Source organism: Melitaea cinxia, chromosome 14, assembly GCF_905220565.1.
Source record: "Melitaea cinxia chromosome 14, ilMelCinx1.1, whole genome shotgun sequence".
Classification (NCBI taxonomy): Eukaryota; Metazoa; Arthropoda; class Insecta; order Lepidoptera; family Nymphalidae; genus Melitaea; species Melitaea cinxia.
Window position 1 is genome coordinate 7,566,456 of NC_059407.1, and position 21,483 is coordinate 7,587,938.

A 21,483-nucleotide genomic window follows, 5' to 3' on the forward strand; every position below is an offset into this window, starting at 1 on the left:
CACATTGTTGAATAGCAACCGCATAAAAACAACTTTTAAAAGAATATGCTAATTTTCAATCATCTTTATTACAAAATGACTACATGAACAAAACTATAAAATCATAAAAACAAATTATCATGCATTTTAAATCTAGAATATTGTTATTAATCGCTCGAAGAACTAACACTTTGCCGTTCTTCTCTTTCTTCTTCTGCAATTTCTTTTCTGACCAACTCCCAAGGCATTACTGGGAGAGGCTCCACAAACGAATCATCTACCTTCAACTTGTAAAGCAGACGCGGCGTGAAGTGTGTGGGTAGAGGCCATACGTGCTCTATAGCCGATTAAAATAAACACAAAATATTAGGTATCTGTATTAAAATCTGATTTACTACTAAAATAGACCAAAGAAATTGACAAAGATTAGGGAGAGGTATACCAAGTACTTGTACCATTGAATACGTATATTTATTTCATTAGATACGGATTCAGACAATTGGTGAGAAAATAATTACCAAAGTAGAACGCGTAATCGTCAACGCGTCGATGCAGATGCGCAACATGCCGTAGATCCAAAATGTATTGCGACTGTAAGAGATACTCCAACAAAGCTACTTCTGGTAACGCCTCTATCCTAGGGTCGACTGCGCTTAATCCCTCAAATGCCAACTGTTAATAAATTAACTTGTGATTAACTATATTAAAATAAATCATCAAATTACTAAAACTACAATACCTACGTGTTTTTCTACCAAACTTCATTTTTATTTGGAATTAAAATCATATAAAATAAATTTAATAAATTGAATAAATTTATTAAAAAAACAGTGAAAAAAATCAAGATAAAAGTAAATGATTCTAAAACCTTTGTTTTCTAAATCGAACTTACGTTTTGCTCAGCCTGTGCGTGTAAACAAATTCTCTTTGTCTTGTCAAGACATATTCGCAACTGTTCCATGTGTTCCGACATAGATCCATGTATATAAAGTGTGCCTATAAGCGACGGCGGCCGAGCGGTCACAGCCCGCCACTCTTCAAAAATAAGCTAATACAAAAAAAAGATGTCAAATACGGATAATCTATTCCGTAAATTAATCGGTATTAATTGAAATTGCCAAAATAATTGATCGTAATGCCTAGGTGAACTCTAAAATGATATTGATATTAATATTTGAAGAATAACAATATTACACAATACCAACCGTTTGTATTGAATGATAAACAGTCAACATTTTTAAACGCTTAAACATCTTTATTTCGCCTTTGGCCGTCTTTTCTTCTCCCAATATTAATGTTAAACCTTCTTTACCGTCTTCTACCCCTATAGTTTCATCTTCTCGAGTGTTTTGTTGGATCCATTTGGTTTCACACTCGAATAAAAATCTTAAATGTCTATGAATTGTATCTTCAGCACCCTATAATTATATTGCAAAAGATAATTATAATAAATCAATTTGTCTAAAACAATAAATCTTCTACATGATCTATAGAATATATACCTCAATAATATGTATGAAGTAACTATCGTAGACTATGAGTAAACCGCGCACTTTTATATCGCAATAACCTGAGTTAACATCATTCACTGTAGATTGGAAATGTTTTATTAACTGGTCTTTCGGCAAAACATGCTCCCCGATATAAATCATACGAATAGCATAGGTTTTCTAAAAAGAAAACATTTTAACAAATTAATTAATGAAAACAACAAATGAACAGGAGCATTAGATGTTGGCTATTGTTTATATACAAACCAAACCAACGCGTTCGAAATTCTCTTCTACAACGTTTAATACAGATTTAACGTCTAGCTCAGGCAGTAGAGCCATATTTTAATGTTTATTCAAATTCATTATATTTTTTAATTATTACGCCTATATGATTCTTTATTTATCACAACACACAGTCTGTGCACACAGTTGTTGTAGATACTAAGTCATTCACGTTTCCATGGAAATATGTAAAATACTTTTCTGCGTATGCCTTATCGCTAATATAGATTATAAATGAACACAAATTCATTTTGCATTTTCTATATCTAATACTTTTAAACGAGCATCGAGTCTATCTGAATCTTGGAAACGGCTCCAATGATTTTCATGAAATTTAGTATGCAGGGGGTTTCGGGGGCGATCTAGTTAGGATTTATTTTTAGAAAATTTCGTTTTGTCCATGTTTTCAGGCAATAAAAAACTACTACAATATTATTAGAATAGGAAGGCAAATTTCATAATTATTCACAAAGTTATCAGCCCAGGTGGGAAATCGGCCGGTCTCGAAACCAAAAGACCCCGGATTAAACCCACGTTGGTCGGTTTTTTTTTTCTTTTTTTTTCTAATTGCACTCTTACTTTTTTTTTTAATATCCAGTTCATATTTTGAAGTCAAACTTCTTTGGGCGCATGAGAGTAAAATTTTTACGGATAAAACGGCAACGTTTTTATTGATGGCGCTGGAACGGAAATCAAAGCTTTAGATTTGTATAAATATAAACGAGACTTAAAAATTAGTTTGCCAAAGAAGTTTCACTTCTGACCTGTGTACTTTGTACGCACGCAGTTTTTTAATATTATGTCGATAATATCGAAAAATATTATTTATATTAGTTTGTAATTCGTATTTAAATATGATTTCCAAAAAACACGATTTACTAAAAAAAAATACCTTAGCTAGGTCATCCAGATCACTGGCTTAGCGTAGTGGGGGCAGAGGCAGTCCGTTAATTTAACAATACTCAAATAATAAAAATATTTTGTAAATATTGGAACCATGTTATATTATTTTTATTGCAACTACAAATTCGGACCGATTGAAAGATGCACGGAATTTTTAATTACTTATTTTGTGGCGAAGTCGGAGAATCCCTTTTCTTTGAATGATATTTTGTAGCGACTGGCAACGTCTTTACTTGGGTGCATTCACCGTTTACGACTAATAATCAGCGAGAATGACTTCTATTACATATATGATGTAAGGGATAACTATCATTTAATTGGACCATTATTCTGAGTATCAGACAACAAGATTTTTTTATCGCAAAACCATAGAGACAAAGATCTGGAGGTCTTTTATACCTCTCCGGTGAGTGAAAAAATCGCTCTTATCGATCCAGAATCATATTCTGTGGTTGATAACTAGCCCCACAAATATCGTTATTGACTTTGGAACCACGTAAAAAAGCGACAAGACAATTTTTTAAAATAAACTTACCCAAAAATCTGAAGTTGAATATAGTTTATTTCACGTACGGGAAAGTCGTTTTAAGATATGGGGAAGTACGCAATTCTTTGAAAAAGTTTGACAATTTACAGAAAATTTTATTGATCGTCAGTGGTCCATTTTACATCATCTCGTATCTTAATTATGTTACGCTTTCCAAATTGTGAGTTATGTGCAAATAGTACGGGTAAGCTAAGATTAAGGGCCGTCGAATGCTCTAAGCTCAAAAGTCGTCTATCTGCATAATTTCGTTACAAAAAAAAAAAAAAAAAAAAACTTTAAACTATCTAACTTCAAAATTAGACTGTTTATCGACATAATTTTGTTACAAAAAAAAAAAAAAAAACGTCTAAAAAGACGATATATCACCTAAAATATTTTTTGACGTGACGTCTAATAAATCGACGAACGCGGCATGCACTAAAAGGATGGCTCATTTTAGCGTTACGCTCATTGTAGCGTAAGTAGAGGAACACTGATAGTTTTAGAGGTTTCTAATGTGATGTCGTAAATAAACACATTTTTTGTGCGCATACATTGCAAATATTTATTTTATATTTAGTATTAGCATTGCACCCGTGCAAAGCAAAATAATGATATGACTGTTTTTGCTGAAAAGTTCTCTATGATAATGTATATAATGTATAGTATGCATTAAATTGAAATACCTAAATAGGAGGCCTGCAAAATTTTCTTCCGCCCCGGGCGGCCGACAACCACGCTACGCTACTGATCCAGATATTAGGTACCTAAATAAATTCGGACTCCGAAATAAAGTCTGAAATTTCAGAGAATATTTGACTTTTTCAGTTTTACAGAGTTTTAAGACTTATTTTTTAAAGTCTTATGTAGAATTATGAAGACTCAGATTTTCTAAAAAAATATTTCCACCAGGGTAGTGATTATATCTTTGTTGAAGTATGGCACAGAAGGATATATCCTGCTCAAAATCTGGAGTTACGCGACTTGGGACGTACCTCAACCTTACAGACAATTACAGCTAAATAATACTACTCTCGAGTAGTGTTGTGATCCTGTGTTGAGTAAGGTGACCAGAGCCGCGGGGGAGGGGGGGAGGTTCTGCAACGCGCTTGCGATGCTTCTGGTGTTGTAGGCATCTATAGGCTACGCCGCTACGGTAACCGCTTGCCAAGCTAGCTTGCCGACCTACACGTATAAAAACAATAAAAAATAAATTGGTGTGTAACACACATACACGAATACATTTTATTCAGTACATTAAGTACCTTTTTTTTCTTTCACTTCCGAGAGTTGAAATCGCTATTTAAACTTAAAACTTTGGAATTTACTTCAATCAAACATCGTCGTGGTCTCGCCAGATGAATAAAATGAGACATTTGCTTAACTTCCCAGTGATCGGTACAAAAAATTGCGTTGAATTAAAAATTTAATATTATATACATAAAAATGAGGTTTCCAAATCTATTGCTGGTGTATGTATATATTATAACTACTATAGTAAGATAATTTTTATCCATAGTAAATTGTATCAAGTCCACAACGATTTTTACGAGTACAATAATTGTTGACTTATAAGTGTCTAAATAGCTTTTGAATGGTCAATTTGAACAAAGGCGTTACAATTTACTACGGCCAAGTAGCGTAGCTAAGCTAATCGTAACTCGTAAGTTACAAAGACGACTATTTTCTTAACGCGAATAGACTCTAACAAACCATTTTTCTTTTTTAATATGACACAATAGTTGGTAAAATAAAAATTAAACACATTTATTTGTTCTACAACTTTACTGCTATCATGAGGTACATTATATTGCTACTTGTATTATGTACTTTCTTTAAAATATACCCTTAGCAATTTTAAACTAAACATTTAATACATTTTTTCGCTACGAAATTTATTCCATTTCCTATTCGAATTGTAGTTGTAGTTGTACTTATTTTGTGTATATCTTGATTGTTGTTGTTTAACTTTTATATTCTCTCTGGCTAATTGGTACAATTCCTCTGGAACTTCCTACAAAAAAAAAATATTTTACTTATTAATTAACAAAACAGGTTTTAAATGTATATTTTTATCTGTTTTAATAACATAAAGAATTATGTTCATATAAAACTAGAATACTAAAAGTTATGGACACAGAGGAACTCAAATAAGATTAACAAATCAACACTTTGACAAAAAAAAATTGACATTGTATTGAAATACAAACAAAATATGCGAATAATTTGGGTTAGAAACTAAATTTAAATACACAATTAAAAACACATGTATGCCCATAATTTTCTTTGCAAACGAGAATAATTGTGTTTGCTCGCAAACGAAAAAAAAACCGACTTCAATTACATCGACGTGTAATACAACGTAGATCGACGAAAAAATAGTCAAGTAACTACGCGATATCAAAGATTACTCAAAAAGTAGTTATCAGATCTCAATAAAATTTATATGTGACCACATGACAAACATCAGCTTTCGATTAAATTAAAAATTATTAAAATCGGTACACCCAGTAAAAAGTTTTTGCGGATTTTCAAGAGTTTCCCTCGATTTCTCTGGGATCCCATTATCAGATCCTGGTTTCCTTATCATGGTACTAAACTTGGAATATCTTCTTTCCAACAAAAAAAGAATTATCAAAATCGGTACATCCAGTAGAAAGTTATGCGGTATAAATAAACAACGTAACAAACATAAAAAAACAACGTGGGTCAACGAAAAAAGCGTCAAGTAAAAACGCATTATTATATATAACTCGAAAAGTAGTTGTTAGATCTCAAATAAATTTAAATGAACGCACCAACCTCCTTTCGATTAAAAAAAATCACGGAAATTTGCCAACCCAGTGAAAAGTTTATAGATAACATAACTAGTCTGGCCATAAATATAGTTACATGAAAACTTTTCTTTTTTCAACTTTTTAATTATTTTGAAATAGGAACAGGTATATTATTTTAAAAACTTATTACGATTTTGCGCCATTTCACATATTTTTTCGTGTTCATTATCAACTTACAATATGGAATGGTGTGTTAAAGAAAATAGGATTGCAGTAATCGCCTTGCACAAAGTGGGTACGGAGCCGTCGATCATATTCCAGACACTTCAAAAGCTTGGTATCAGCCGTATGTTTGTATATCGTACTATCAACAGATACAGCAACACTTCGTCTGTTGAAGACCAGAAAAGATCGGGGCGGCCGCGTGTTGTTAGAACTACAAAGGCTGTTAATGCTGTTAAAGCCAGAATTCGCCGAAACCCCATTAGGAAGCAAAAAATCTTATCGCGAGAAATGAAGATTCCCGCTAGGACTCTGTCGCGTATTATAAAACAAGACCTGATGCTCAGTGCTTATCACCTATAGACAGGACATGCCCTAAATCAATCTTTAAAGAGAGTGGATCGATCAAAACGCCTTCTGTCGCGATACGCAGGTGAAAGGCACAGAAATATCCTCTTTACAGATGAAAAAAATTTTACGATTGAAGAGCACTACAACAAGCAAAATGATAAAGTGTACGCTCACAGTTCTAAAGAAGCCGCTCAAGTTATCGGAAAGGTACAACGTGGTCATCATCCTGCGTCAGTGATGGTTTGGTGGAGCGTGTCTTATCAAGGAGTGACAAAACTACATTTTTGTGGAAAAAGGAGTGAAAACTTCAGCCAAAGTGTATCAAGATATAGTCTTGGACCATGTTGTAAAACCTCTCAGCAATACACCTTTTAAAAATATACCGTGGACTTTCCAGCAGGACTCTGCACCTGGTCACATGGTACGAACTACCCAAGCCTGGCTTAAAACCAATGTTCCGGACTTTATAAGAGTTGAAGACTGGCCCTCATCTAGCCCAGACCTCAACCCTTTAGACTTCAAATTATGGTCAGTTTTAGAGGACATGGCCTGCTCTAAACTGGCGACATTAAGTCTCTTAAAAAATCTTTGGAGCGAGCAGTGGCGAAATTCCCTTGGAAACAGAGCGTAAATCCATAGATTCGTGGCCAAACAGATTAAAGGCCTGTATATAAGCTAAAGGTGGCCATTTCGAATAGAATATTTTTTTTATTTTTTGCTGAGATGGGAATAAATATGTAGGTATAAATTTTAATAATATTACATTAATTCATTTAAAAAAAAATGCATTTTCATTGGTAACAGAACTTACGGCTAGTTATATATTGGAAGTCTATTGGTAAATAAATAAACTTGCTAGTAAAAGAAAAAGAAATTGATGACAAAATTGGTCACATTAGTCTAATATGATAAAAATATATAAGATACTAACCTGATTTGCTTCTTTTAAAACTGCTATCAAACTTTTAGCCTGTCTTGCATTTTCACTGGTGAGGATTGTATGAGCAATGCCCGTATTCTGCAAGCGACCTGTTCGCCCAATCCTATGGATGTAATCTTCAGACGTATTTGGAAAGTCGTAATTGATCACATGTGTCACGCCATCGACATCTAAAACGTCAAATTTAAAATTTAATTTCTCACATCCAATGTAGTAGAAAGAACTTCTATGACAGATTAGGCCCAGAAACACACAACTCAAGCACGTGGCCTAATCCTTTACAATCATTTGTAAAACCAGTAAAAGAATTTGCCCTAAACAGGTTTTGCATTCACGATTGCTAGAGCAATAGAAAGTTTCAGTGACCCCTAAACTATCGTCATAGAATTTAATTTCAATTACAACTAACTGTTTGACGTTAAGTCAATCAAAAACCTGATAGTGATTGTTACTCATAGTAATATATCCGCCAACCCACAGTGGAGCAGTGTGGTGGATTAAGCTCCAACCTTCTTCTACACAAGGGATAATCCAGAGGGATGTTACAGGCTGAATCATGACCCTGACAACTGACTGGGCCATACTATGTTATGAGTATGACAATTTGATACTCATAATATGAATCTAATTCAATTTTATTCAATACCCACACTACCATACTGATTTGCGAAAGTAATATATATGACTATTATCATATCGATGGCTCCTAAGTATACTGAGTCAACTAACAACTTTTGACTATTTCATTTTTTTAAGATATTAATAACATTTACTTTATTTCCTATCTACCTATGTAACAAAAAAATAAAGTTATTAGGAGTAGAGTTGACTCAGAATACTTAGGAGCCATCGATATTATCCTAAAGAAAAATTTTTATTCAAAGATAATTTAGTCAACAAGAGAAAGTAGGTTATTTTATATTGGATAGTACAAAAAGACATAGGGTTCCTTAAAAAATGAAATTATTGTGAGGTGAAAAATTGGAGATGGCCAGACACTGTACTGATGCCAGTTGTTTCAAATATATTTATAGAGAGTAAATAATAGAGAGAACAATGTTGCTTGTTCACAGACTCAAAATTGCGATATTTAAGGGCAGATAATAATAGAGTGAAACAAAATTAAAAACCTAACAAAAGATATCGCGCAGACTTACCTAAACCTCTGGCTGCTACATCAGTAGCGACAAGTATATTTGCTTTACCACTTCTGAATTTGTCTATTATAATATCTCTTTGTGCCTGTGTCTTGTCTCCATGTATTCCCACAGCAGGCCAACCATTTCTTCTTAACATTAGAGTTAGACTATCAACAAATTTCTTTGTATTGGTAAATACGAGTATTTTACCAAACCCTTGACCAGACACATCATGCATGAGTGATTTAAACCTGTAAAAGATTAACCGTATTGTGTAAAAGATTAACATTATTAAAAAATTATTTCCCAAAAATATTTGGAATTTTTATCCATACTAATATTATAAAGCTGAAAAGTTATTTTAGGTTATTTTTTTTCTCAAATTATTGCAGGTGAAACTGCAGGACTCAGCTAGTATATACATATAATAAAGAAGTAGTGGTAAATAACTACTTAAAATCTGCTTTTGATGTTGATCAAAAAAAGGTGAGCTAAATAAAAAAAAATGATCATGTTCTAGGACGATTGGAATTAATTTTGTTTTATGTATGTAGTTATTATATACCTAATTTTTTATTGTATTCCACTATAGCTTTAATAGCTTTAGCTTTATTTAAAATAAACATTTTAATAAACAAATGGTAACAATACCTAATTCTAAACAACACGTGAAAAATAATATTTAGACATCAATAATTTATTACAAATGATGCACCAAATGTAATGTATCTGACTATTAGAACATAATTACTATAATAGAATGTAAAATACAATAAATTTTTGAATGCAACTCAAATAAAATTTCAAGTGTAGTTTTGCGATAATTAAAAGTAAAAAATATAAATATCATACATTTAAAACACACACAATTACAAAGTTATTGCTTGTCATGGTGTGTAGTTTTTGAGTTATTCTTAATAATGTGTATTGCACTATAATCTTAATTTGTCCAACTAAATGCACAACTATTTTGTATTATTTCAAAAAGTGGGATTTTATTGCATCGCAGGGCTCGGTACACCGGGACACACAACAAATAAACAGGTTGGCCCTATTCAAAATGGGACATCTATTTGTGTTACACATAATTAACAGAAACCACAATATCTGAAGTAACAAGTATGCAATTATAGCCCTATTTAATCCGTTGTAGACCTATTAGTTCATTATATGCAATTACACAATAAATATTTAAAAACTTAATGTAAATATACTTACTTTTCCATCTTTTCTTCTTGCTCACACACATGAATATGCTGTTGAATATTGTGATTTGCTGATAACTCAGTTGAACCAACATTGACTTGCACAAACTCTCCAAGGTAGTCCTTTGCTAAATGCTGTACTTCCTTAGGCCATGTAGCAGAAAACATTAGTATTTGTCTGTCATATGGCACTTCCTCTAATGCTTCTCGGATCTGAGGTTCAAACCCCATATCTAACATTCTATCAGCTTCATCAAGCACAACATATGTACAACGGCTAAGAGTTGTGACCTTGCTGGTGATAAAATCATTCAATCTACCAGGTGTAGCTATTAATATATCAACACCTGCTGTTAACTCATCAGCCTGTGGTCTTCTACTGACTCCACCATATATACATAAACATCTTATGTTCAATAATTTTTGAAACTCCTTGGCCACCACTTCAATCTGTCGTGCTAATTCTCTAGTAGGTGCTAAAACTAATATTCTTGGACCTCTACCTTTTCTGCCTTTGTTTTCTTTTATTTTAATAACTGCGGGCAGTAAATATGCCAGTGTTTTTCCGGTACCTGTCTGAGCAATACCCACAAAATTTTTACCAGATATCGCAGTGGGCCAACTTTGAGCTTGAATTAGTGTGGGCTTTGTAATTCCTTGTTGTTTCAAAAAATCTTTTATGTAATCTGGGAAATCACTGGAATCTATATCTGTTACCGCATTGGGTACATCATCTCCGATTATAGTTATATTGTTTTCATTACAGTATTGCCTCTGAATTTCTTCCGCAGTTTGTGTAGAGTAAAATTGATTCCGAACTAAATAACTCGGAAATTGCGAGACGGACACGTTATGTCGTAAAACTATACCATTCGCCTTAACTCTATTACCAACACTGGTTACATGTGAATATGCTTTAACTTGAGAAGCTTTTTTAATATCCTTAAAGGCTCTACGAAGAAAAAGCATTTTAATTTATAACCTCTGATATACTTTACTTATTTATATAATGTGGTATAATAATTATATACTTACAATTTAATGAAATTATTACGCTGTATAAAACTTTTAAAAACATTGAGTGCCATTACGAAGCTGTATGTGACGAAACATTAATTACATTTATTAAAATTGCAAACTTATTTCAGAAACATTTAAAAATGTAGTATGTACTAAGCTTAACCAATAACCACCAAAGATTAGGATTGTTGATAAAATATCGATATTATTATTTAGAAATATCGATATTTATTACCAATATTTTTTTGGACGATATATCGAGTTCGATATTGAAATTCAAATATCGAAACTCAATATTTTGAAGTCAAACTTCTTTACACAAGCTTGTTTTGGGGAGTAAACTGGAAAATACGTGATGAGAGTATTACGAAAAGTGTGATCGGGGGAGGCAAACGGAAGTTGAAAGGGACACATAAGATAGTGAAAGTAGAAAGAGAGAGACTTATGTTTCGTAACGCTTCAGTCGTGTAGTCTAAAGCTTACTCGTTTTTCTAACCGAGTTCCAAAAAAGGAGGACGTTCTCAATTCGACTGTATTTTTTTATTTTTATTTAATTTTTTATGTATGTTAATCAACTGAATATTTCAAAGTCATTAAATACACTAAAATTTTGGATTGATAGTAAACATTTCACTCTTGTGCTATCAGAAATAGCTGTTAAATATTTGATTTCTTCCACTACATCTATAGTATCTGAACGAATTGCTTCTATAATCAATCTTTTAGTACCTAATAATCGTAATAGTAAAGCAATTGAACATATAAAACAACGAGTATATTTTAAACTCTTACTGAATATTTGTACTGATTATTGTTTTATTAAAATTGAAGCATAATTACGTAAAATCTTACATTTTAATACACTTATAATTTAATTTGTTTAACTAATATACTGAATTATAAACTGTGTAAATTATTTTTGAGCCGATTTACGATTGTTTTTTTTTTAAACAAAGCCGATGAAATCAAATAGAAAAAATATCGATATATCGAAATATCGATATTTTTTTTTTGATAAATCAAACTCCGATATATATATATTTCAAAATATCGATATATCGAGAATCCGATATTTTAAAAAATATCAACAACTCTACCAATTACCAAAAATAAACCACATTTATGTCAGTTCAGTTATTCGCTAGTTGTGTCAGTTTGACACATATCATTTCGCTAGTATCACGTGGGATCATTGAGGTGAGAAATATACATGGGATGGATCGGATGGAGAACACACGATGACACGAAGAAGATTTTTCGGTGCCCGGTCTTATACACAGGTTGGGCAACTATAGTAGTGGGGTACGTCGGCTTAACCTCTGGTAAACCGGACTCCCCCGAGCGCGGGCTCCCATAGTCTCCTTCTCCCGCGAGGTTGAATTCAACCCCAAACTCAGTCTACCGTATCGCCCGAACGGCACTGACCTTGCATATTCTGCGTAATATGATTCGATAAGCGCACGCTACTTGAGACGCAGTTTTTTGCTCATAACTCACAAGTTTCTACACTTAGAACAAAAACGATTATATTATTTTGAAGAGTATGAACTAAGCATTAATTTACTGTATAAAAAATGTTGTACACATGCATATATCAATTATGAAATCGCGCTTGTTTCAGAGGAAGAGAAAGTCGATCATGGTGCAAAAACATGTCGAAAAAATATAGTATTATGATACATTTGTCGTTGATTCTACTTTTTCTGTTTCCCAATAGTATCTATCTAGCTCTAACAGCAAAAGAAGTATATTTTGATACAGAAAAGTTTCTTTTTTATACTTGAAAATAGGTAGCCTAGATGATGAGCGCTCGAATCAAGACATTTCAATTCCACTTTGTAAAGCAATTACCGTAGGTACGGAGTTTGTACTTGATAGTTTATTTGGAAAAACTAATCAAAATTAGTATTGAAGATGAACAACGCAACGATAAAACTAAAAACAATATTTTTTTGGGCAATTATATCCAAAGAGGGTGAGAAAGTAGGATATTTTTTGAAAGCAAACTACATATTTTACGTATCCTCGACAATTAGCATTATAAATATTCATAAAGTACACAAAATACACTTTGCATCGGTGTATGATATGTATACAATTTTCTTATAAAGAAAATAAGAAAACTCGATCCAAGCATAGAGCATAACGGTTCAGAAATAGGCGTGTACGGGGAGACTTTGACTGGCTGAATCTTACTAAATTTCTATGAAGAGTGAATGAATTGTTCCAATTGGTGTCTAGTATTGTACTCAATGTATTAAAATACGCTGTAAACTATTTTCAGCTCTATTTTTGTCATATATGGTTTTAAAACGAGTTAGTCATGTGGGGCTGAATTCAAACCCGCGGTAAACTGCGAAGAGAAAATTTGTGGTGTGAATTCAACCCTGCAAGAGACTAGAGAGTACAAAACTTCTGAGATCGTGTTCAACTCCCCGGTAGACAAGTCATTAATGGCTTACAGCCGCCAGAGGCATGACGATCGATGGTCTTCGTGATAGGTGACGCATTTATGTTTTAAAATCGAACGAAAAGTTATGACATTAGCGTACTACTTGACAGATCCCGACGATAAGATAACCATCGACAACGCCCCCTTCACAGGGAACACGCATACAACATACACACACCGTCTTCGCTGGCGAAGACGAGGTCCCCGCGTTAGGACGACTCGAGCACGCTTAGGCGTACCGATCGTCAATAACTCGCCATAGGGCTCCGTATAGCACCACCTCCACTCCGACGACGTTCTAAGCAGAGGTGCGATCTCGTTAGGAGACACCCTTAGGACGAACGTCTCCCCCGAGCCCTCTACAAGGACTCTCATCTTCCTTCGCAGCCGGAGTCTACAGTACCCGGTCCCTCTCACCGGTAAGCCTGTAAAGGTCAGTAGTAACAAACATTGCCGGTTGAGTGACGTTTCATTGTAATTAGGTATATTGAGTGACCGTTATTGTAATTGGTTATATTCAGTGATATTTCATTGTAATTTGTTATATTTTAAAACTAAATCTATCGTGCCTTTGACGAGCGTAACTTTAAAAGAAAAGCGCAACCATTAAGCTAACGGCTAACCTAGCTAACCCCCCACTACTGTTGTTACACGACCTGTGTATAAGACCGTGCTTATCCACAACTGGTGAAACCAAGAAACTTATACAAAACACTGGAGAGTGCATCGTAAACAATGCTTTGAAGACAAAAAAATTTGACTTTTAATTACGTCACGTATGTTCTTTATCTCTTTCTGTGGGGTGACCACGTTAATCCTAAGTTCAGGATCCATATTGTTTAAAAAAAATTGTCAAGCATTTACAAGATTTCTTTATTCTGTTAGCTCGCAAAAATGAAAAGGGACAGCGGCGTTTCTATGGACGATAATGGTAATAATCTATCAAAAAACGTTTACTATTTGAGCTGATATTTTTATCGTTTCTAGTTTCAATTTGAAGATTATTTCGGTAGATTATAATGCGCTAGGGATAAGGAATCTTTAAACTCAAGCGATAATTAGATCCATCAATTTTGGTAGGTTAAAAAACGTGATGACGAAGATGCGTAGTTACTTGATGGACCCTATCGTAATATTTGCGATTAGTTTGATTTCAGCCCAATCCACGCGGGTATATCCTTCTTTATCGCCTGTAGTGAGGCATGTAGTGGATGTGGCAACGTCGCAATTTACTATCACTGGTAGGCAGATGCATAAAATAAAAAATCAGTGGACATGTTCTAGCTCAGTATAGTTTAGTGTTAATAAATAGACTTAGACTAATTTATTTTTGTGGCGCGCACACTTTGAGTACTTAATGCACATGAATGACACCTAACACAATAAATTAACTGAGGTAGGGCACTGCAGGAATTTACTGCTCAAAATACGGAGCAGCCCGACTAGGGTAGTACCTCGACCTTACAGAAGACCACAGCTAAATAATACTGTTTTCAAGCAGTATTGTGTTCCTGTTGGTGAGTAAGGTGACCAGAGCTCCTGGGGAGGATTGGGGATTGGGTCGGTAACGCGCTTGCGATGCTTCTGGTGTTGCAGGCGTCTATAAGCTGCGGTAATCTCTTACCATCAGGTGAGCCGTATGCTTGTTTGCCGTACTAGTTATAAAAATAAATAAATAATAATAATATTTTTTTTTTTTTTTAGAAACGTCCAAGAGTTAATTGAAAAGGTAAACTGATGTAACAAAAGTTACGTAGTGCAGGTCTCCTCCTCTCAGAATAGGGTTATAGGCCATAGTCTATCACGCTGGCCCATGCGAATTGACGGACTTCACATACCTTCGAGAACTTAATGGGGAATTCTCAGGTGTGCAAGTTTCCTCACGATGTTTTCCTTCACCGTTGAAGCAATTGTTATGTAATTACATAAACGCACTTAACTTCGAAAAGTTAGAGGTGCATTCCCGGGATCGAAATGCGACCGCCCAAATAGGAAGCCACAGTCCAAACCACTAGGCTATTAATGTTTAGATAAAGATAAAGTAGGTATATTAAAAAACAAAATAAAACTTCTTCAAAAATCGAATATTCTCTTTATTAATAGTTTCTTATTATGAATAATAAAAGGAATCAACCTATATAATCAAAATCAAATCATACTGGTTTTTGGAGTTTCGTACAGTGTTGCTATAATAATAAAATGGCAGCTCCCTACAATTAAGGAAGTAAAACCAGAAAGGAGAACACTGACCTTACGAGATCCTGAAAATCAGCATCCACATCAAGGTAGGTACAGATAGATATGCTATTATATGCATAGTTTGACCATGCTTTTGGATAAGCAATGCAAATGGTTCTGCGCAAAAAATTTGGTAAAATCATCCTTTTAATAATAAGTAAATAAATTTATTTGTAAAAAAACATGCTAATCAAGTTAAAATTATACAAAATAAAAACGCATAGTGCATAATTTATAACAGGACAAAGTGAACGCAAACGAAAAACAAATAAAAGAAAAAATAAAACAAAACAAAAAAGATAAAATATAAATATATATATAAATATAAATATAAATATATAGGATTATTAGAATAACTAGAAATAGTGGCACCAAATGGAGAACGTTTCCAAAATAGACTTATGATTTTACTTAGAATGCAAGGCGTCGATTGTTAGTGAAATGCGAGAGGAAGATAATATGACAGGCTAGTAAGATAACTGGTCGATAGTAGCATGGTCATAAGCTAATCTGTTTTGTTTAGACGCGCTCAAAACACGTCCCCCTTACCCCACACTGCAGTTAGCAAGCTAAAAAATCAAACGACCGTCAATTTTTGAGCACGTACTAATAATAAGCATGCTTATTCTTCGAAGGGCGTTGGTCCCACAGGTTCCCCTAAAAATCCTTTGCTTGGAAAACAATGCGTCCAAAAATTACTACTATAATATATATATACTTATAAGTTGCATTTGCTCAAAAAAATCATGCTTTCGTGCTAATGAACATGTCTGTCTGCTCCTTCGCACATAATTATTGATTGGCATTTTTTGTACATAGCATGGCAATTTTAAATAAAGTATGAGGGGAACAGAAAAAATAACTGGGGCGAATGATCTTGTCGTCACTAAAATGTTTTAGATGTACCCTCTCTACTGTTTTATATTAATAAGCTTCTTGGGTGAAACAGGCCCCAAATTTTTCAACAACAAACAAACTCTTCAGCTTTATAATATTAGCATAGGTATTACTTTATTAATAACACTATACAAACTGGCAGCGTTTCCACTTATTTCAATGCTAACACAAGAATAATCACATAAATCTACAATCGGGGCATTTATACCCGTTATATCTTCACCTCTTCATTTGGCGGTTGAACGTAATGTCACTCACAACAGGAAGATCGTTAACGAACCGTATGGCTTTGGCTTTGGCTTAGTGCTACCGCAGACATACAATTGCAAGTTGGCCGACTAAATCGCAGAGTATACTAATAGGTATAGTGACATATGGAAGCCCGCACATCTTTTCCAACTAAATTGTCCAACTAATTAATTGGATACCGATCGCATCAGAATCGAAATTCACCTCCGATCGACGTACAAATAAAAAGTTGTCCAACTGTTTGTTAGAGCGGTTACCTTATACAAGCTCGCTGACTATCCAACTTAGTTGGTCAGTCGCACGGCAAGATGGAAGACGACTACACGCGTGCGCGTGATTTCCCTACGCCCGGATTTTTGTCGACGGGTACGACGTCTGCGTCCCGATCAGTTGTTGCAAATTGTAAGGTTATGTCATCGGAGATATGAAAACGACTTGATCTATTCTAATCTGATTTATTACTGCTCCATCTCAAACATTACACATTATTATATAAGTACTTATTAAGGCACTCTTACGCTACTACTACATATAACATCTATATAACATTTACTTACACACTACACGCCCACCGGCAAAAAAAATAAAAATAATGGATTACATTTATTTTTATTTGAGTAAAAAGGTATATTAATTTATATAAGTATATGAATTAAAACAAAATAATTAATAATTAAAAGATATTAAACATATTAATAGGATTACATTAGTATTACAATATTGATTACATATTTTTTTTCATTCTAAACATAGTTTATTTGAAATAAATTTAACAAATTTACTTAGATATTAAATTACATAGGTACATTTTCAATGACAAAAGAATAAAATAAAAAAATACAATAAAACAAATCATTTGGTATAATATGGTCTAGTTCTATTTTTATGCACTATTAATTCTTTACCTTTATATTGTATTTTTACATTAGGATTACAATCTTCTATTATTCTGTATGGTCCAATGTACAAAGGATCCAATTTGTTTACATTTTGTTCATTCTTAAGTAGTATCATATCACCTGTATTATATGTTATAGGATTAGTATAGGAATCATATTTACATTTTCTAATTTGTTTACTGCTAATTAAATTTTTTCTTGCATCATACTGTGATTTTTGAAGTCTATATCTGAGTTGTTGCGGATAGTCTTCTGGATTATACAGAGGCGCAACATCTGATGTTAAATTACTTGGTAAATTACATATTTTTCCGAAAACGAGTTCGTATGGAGTATATTTAGTTGATGTGTGTACGGTCGTGTTAAAAGCGAAGCACCAATATGGTAACCATGAACTCCAATTTTGTGGTTCATTGTCTGTTTGTATGCGAAGGAATGACATTAAATTTTTATGGGTATTTTCTAAGCTTCCTATTGACTGATGATGATACGCTGTCGAAGATATTTGATTGATTTTAAGCATTTTACACACTTCATTCATTACATTCGAAATGAACTCCGTGCCCCGATCAGATATAATGTTTTTCGGAATTCCATAGCGTAAAATAAAATTATTAATAAAAGCTGTTGCCACTGAAATTGTATCCTTATTTCTTAACGGATAAGCTTCTACGTACTTACTAAGATCACACTGTAATGTGAGAATATATTTATAATTATCACTATCCTTACTTAAGGGCCCAACTAAATCTAAGTATATCCTATCGAAAGCCGAATGTCCCGTATCGGTAAGGACCATTGGCTCTTTTATATATTTAAAATGTTTCTGACGTTTACATTTATCGCAGCGATTTACGAAATCCGCGATATCTTTTTCTAATTTCGGCCAAAAGTAACGACGTTTTATGTTACTTATCATACGACGTATACCGGCGTGACCACTACTCGGTAGTAAGTGGTAATCATTTAATATTACACGTTTCGTGTCGTGATCACTTATCACTTTTACACCTTTTAAAATATATAAACGCGGTCCGGACCAGTTAGGTGCAATGTCTATACTCTGACTTAAGTCTTTTATTAATGTGCTGTTCTCGTCATTTTGTATTACATACACATTATTAATTTTTATTTTTCTACAGTAATCCGCCAACTTCCTTACAAAGGCATCTCGTGCGTATTGTAATCGGAAATATGGATTTACTATTAAAATACCATTCGATGCATCATAATTAAATAAATTTTTATTTTGTCCTTTTAAGAACTTTAAACTTTTCCATTGTTTTTCATTTAAAAATCTTAACTCAGTACACTCCTCTGGTTTTTTAAGCAACTCCATAACTCTTGGGTGATCAGTCCAATCGTTAGCAGTTCGCTCGGAAACCTCGGGGTTGTAACTGGCATTCTCTAAACTCTTTTCATTCATTTTCTTCCTTTGAGCTCTCGTCAACACTGACACAACATGTTGATTTATTTCCTTCAATTCCTCACTAGTTATTCGGATACGTGACAACGCATCTGCAGCTACATTGTCAGTACCTTTAACATATTCTATTATATAGTCATACTCCTCTAAGAGTAAACGAAATTTTGTCAAACGACTAGATGGATTTGTTTGATTGAATAAATAAATCAACGGTTTGTGATCAGTTCTTATAATAAATTTTCTTCCGAACAGATACGGCCTAAAATACTTTACGGACCACACGATAGCGAGCAACTCTTTTTCTATCGTGGGATACCTAATTTCCGCTTTATTGAGACTACGGCTAGCAAACGCTACGGGTCTGTTGTCATTATTGCATAATACGGATCCGATTGCATATCCAGACGCATCTGTTTGTAAAATAAACGTGTTGTCGTCATCAAAATTCGGATATTGTAATATAGGTGGAGTCATTAATGACTTTTTTAAAAATTCAAAAGATTTTTTACATTCATCTGACCATTCAAAATGAACATACTTTCGACACAACCTATTAAGAGGTAAACATATTTCCGCAAAATTTGGTATAAATTTTCTATAAAAATTAACGAACGCTACAAATCTTTTTGTTTCTTCAGCATTTTTTGGAACGGGATAATTTTTTATTATATTTATTTTTTCTAAATCTGGTTTTATTCCTTCAGAAGAAACAACGTGACCTAATAATTGTATTTCTTTTCTTAAGAAATCGCATTTACTCGGATTAAGTTTTAAATTAACTTTTCGCAGTCTAATTAAAATATCTATCAAATTTTTGTTATGCATTTCTAAATTACGTCCGAAACAAATTAAATTATCTAAATAAACAAACAATTTGTCGTAAGTAAGACCTGACATAGCAATTGTCATTAACCGGGAAAAAGCACTAGGGCTAATTTTTAAACCCATAGGTAAGCGCGTCATCTGATATTGTCCAGAAGGTGTAGTAAATGCTGTGTATTTTCTACTTTCTGGTTTTAATTTTACCTGATAATAAGCTTGTGACAAATCTAACTGTGAAAAATACATTGAACCTGACAAAGAATCTAAAATATCGTTAATATTAGGCAGAGGAAATTTATCGTCTAAAGTTCTAGAATTTAATTTTCGAAAATCTATAACAAATCTCCACTTCTTTGAATTATCATCGGATTTTTTCGGAACCAGTAAGACAGGACTCGACCACTCGCTTTTTGCTGGTTCAATTATATTTTCAGAAAGCATTTTCTTAACTTGTGTTTCAATTTCCTCACGTTGAGAAAATGGTAACCTGTACTGCTTAGTATAAACTGGGTCTGCACCTGGCTTTAGCTGTATGCTTTGATCGTAAAGGTTAGTGGTAGATAATTTATCCATAGGCAAGTGAAAAACATCTGAAAACTTTGCACATATGTTTTGAATTGATGACGTTTCCTCGCTATTTAAATGGTCAAAATTTATAAGGTTCAATAAAATGCGCACCCTGTCTCCGTCAATATTACAATTTCGTTCAAAGTTACAAATATTATAATCCGATAATAAATGTAACTCTGGTCTAAAATAATTAATATCTACTTGTGTTTCGCGTGTATTTAATATCTGTATATAAACTTGTCCATTATTCGGCCTACAAATGCTTCCGGCTATAAAAACTCCATCGCATAATTGATACGGTAAAATTACACAATCCTCGTTAAAACTAGTCTCCAATGTAAATATCTTTTCGCATCTCGGTGGAATGCTCAAAAAAAAGCTTTTATTTCCTATACAATTATTTATCATAGGTAAGGTTATAATATTGTTATTATTACTAATAGTAATCGTATTATTTTCGAAATTTAAAATAGCGTTATACTTGTTCATAAAATCTATACCTATTATACCATCTCTAATACCAGGCAAAGTTTTCATAACATAAAACTTGTGTACGAATTCCTGATCATTTATGGTCAACGTAATGAAAACATAGCCTAACGTTTGCACTTTGCCTCCTATGCCATTTATGTAAATGCATTCCTTATGAATTGGAATGTTCCACTGTGCTACCGTGTTGTATTTCAATACGGATAATGATGCTCCGGAATCTATAAGCAAACTATATTTGGCACCTTGTATTAAAAATTCTACCGAGCTATTATTGTTACACGCATAAATGAAATGATTATCGAAAAAACTGCAACGAATTATCTTTACATTCTTCCGAATTAGCCTTGTTACGATTTTCGTCGTTAAAGTTCATATTATTAATGCCTGTTTCGATTACGTGTACATTATTAGTACGCGTATATGTACGTCCAGGCCTGCTGCGATTTGATCGAGTCGATCCGCGCTGCATATTAGTCTTACGATAATTTCCAGACTGATTCTGAAAATAATTTTGTGGTGGCCTATTAAAAGATACTCTATTATTACCCCCATGTATATATCTATTGTTCGTACGATTAGGGCGTCCATTATCAAATTTACG

The 21,483-nt window shown here is 33.4% G+C and overlaps 2 protein-coding genes across 2 annotated transcripts; both read right to left on the minus strand.

Moving 5' to 3' along the window:
* Positions 1–49: 49 nt before the first annotated feature.
* Positions 50–1,811, minus strand: LOC123659893. The gene is made up of 6 exons (XM_045595055.1): positions 1,737–1,811; positions 1,482–1,649; positions 1,185–1,397; positions 872–1,027; positions 498–651; positions 50–316 (listed from the first exon to the last, which is right to left on the minus strand). Exons 1-6 carry the CDS (start codon positions 1,809–1,811, stop codon positions 147–149), a joined length of 936 nt encoding a protein of 311 aa, XP_045451011.1. The 3' UTR covers positions 50–146.
* A 3,142-nt stretch (positions 1,812–4,953) lies between these two features.
* On the minus strand, positions 4,954–11,018 carry LOC123659727 (ATP-dependent RNA helicase p62-like). The gene is made up of 5 exons (XM_045594909.1): positions 10,853–11,018; positions 9,831–10,769; positions 8,631–8,863; positions 7,465–7,643; positions 4,954–5,197 (listed from the first exon to the last, which is right to left on the minus strand). The coding sequence occupies exons 1-5, from the start codon at positions 10,903–10,905 to the stop codon at positions 5,054–5,056; spliced, it is 1,548 nt and encodes a 515-aa protein (XP_045450865.1). The 5' UTR covers positions 10,906–11,018; the 3' UTR covers positions 4,954–5,053.
* Between the last annotated feature and the right edge of the window lie 10,465 nt (positions 11,019–21,483).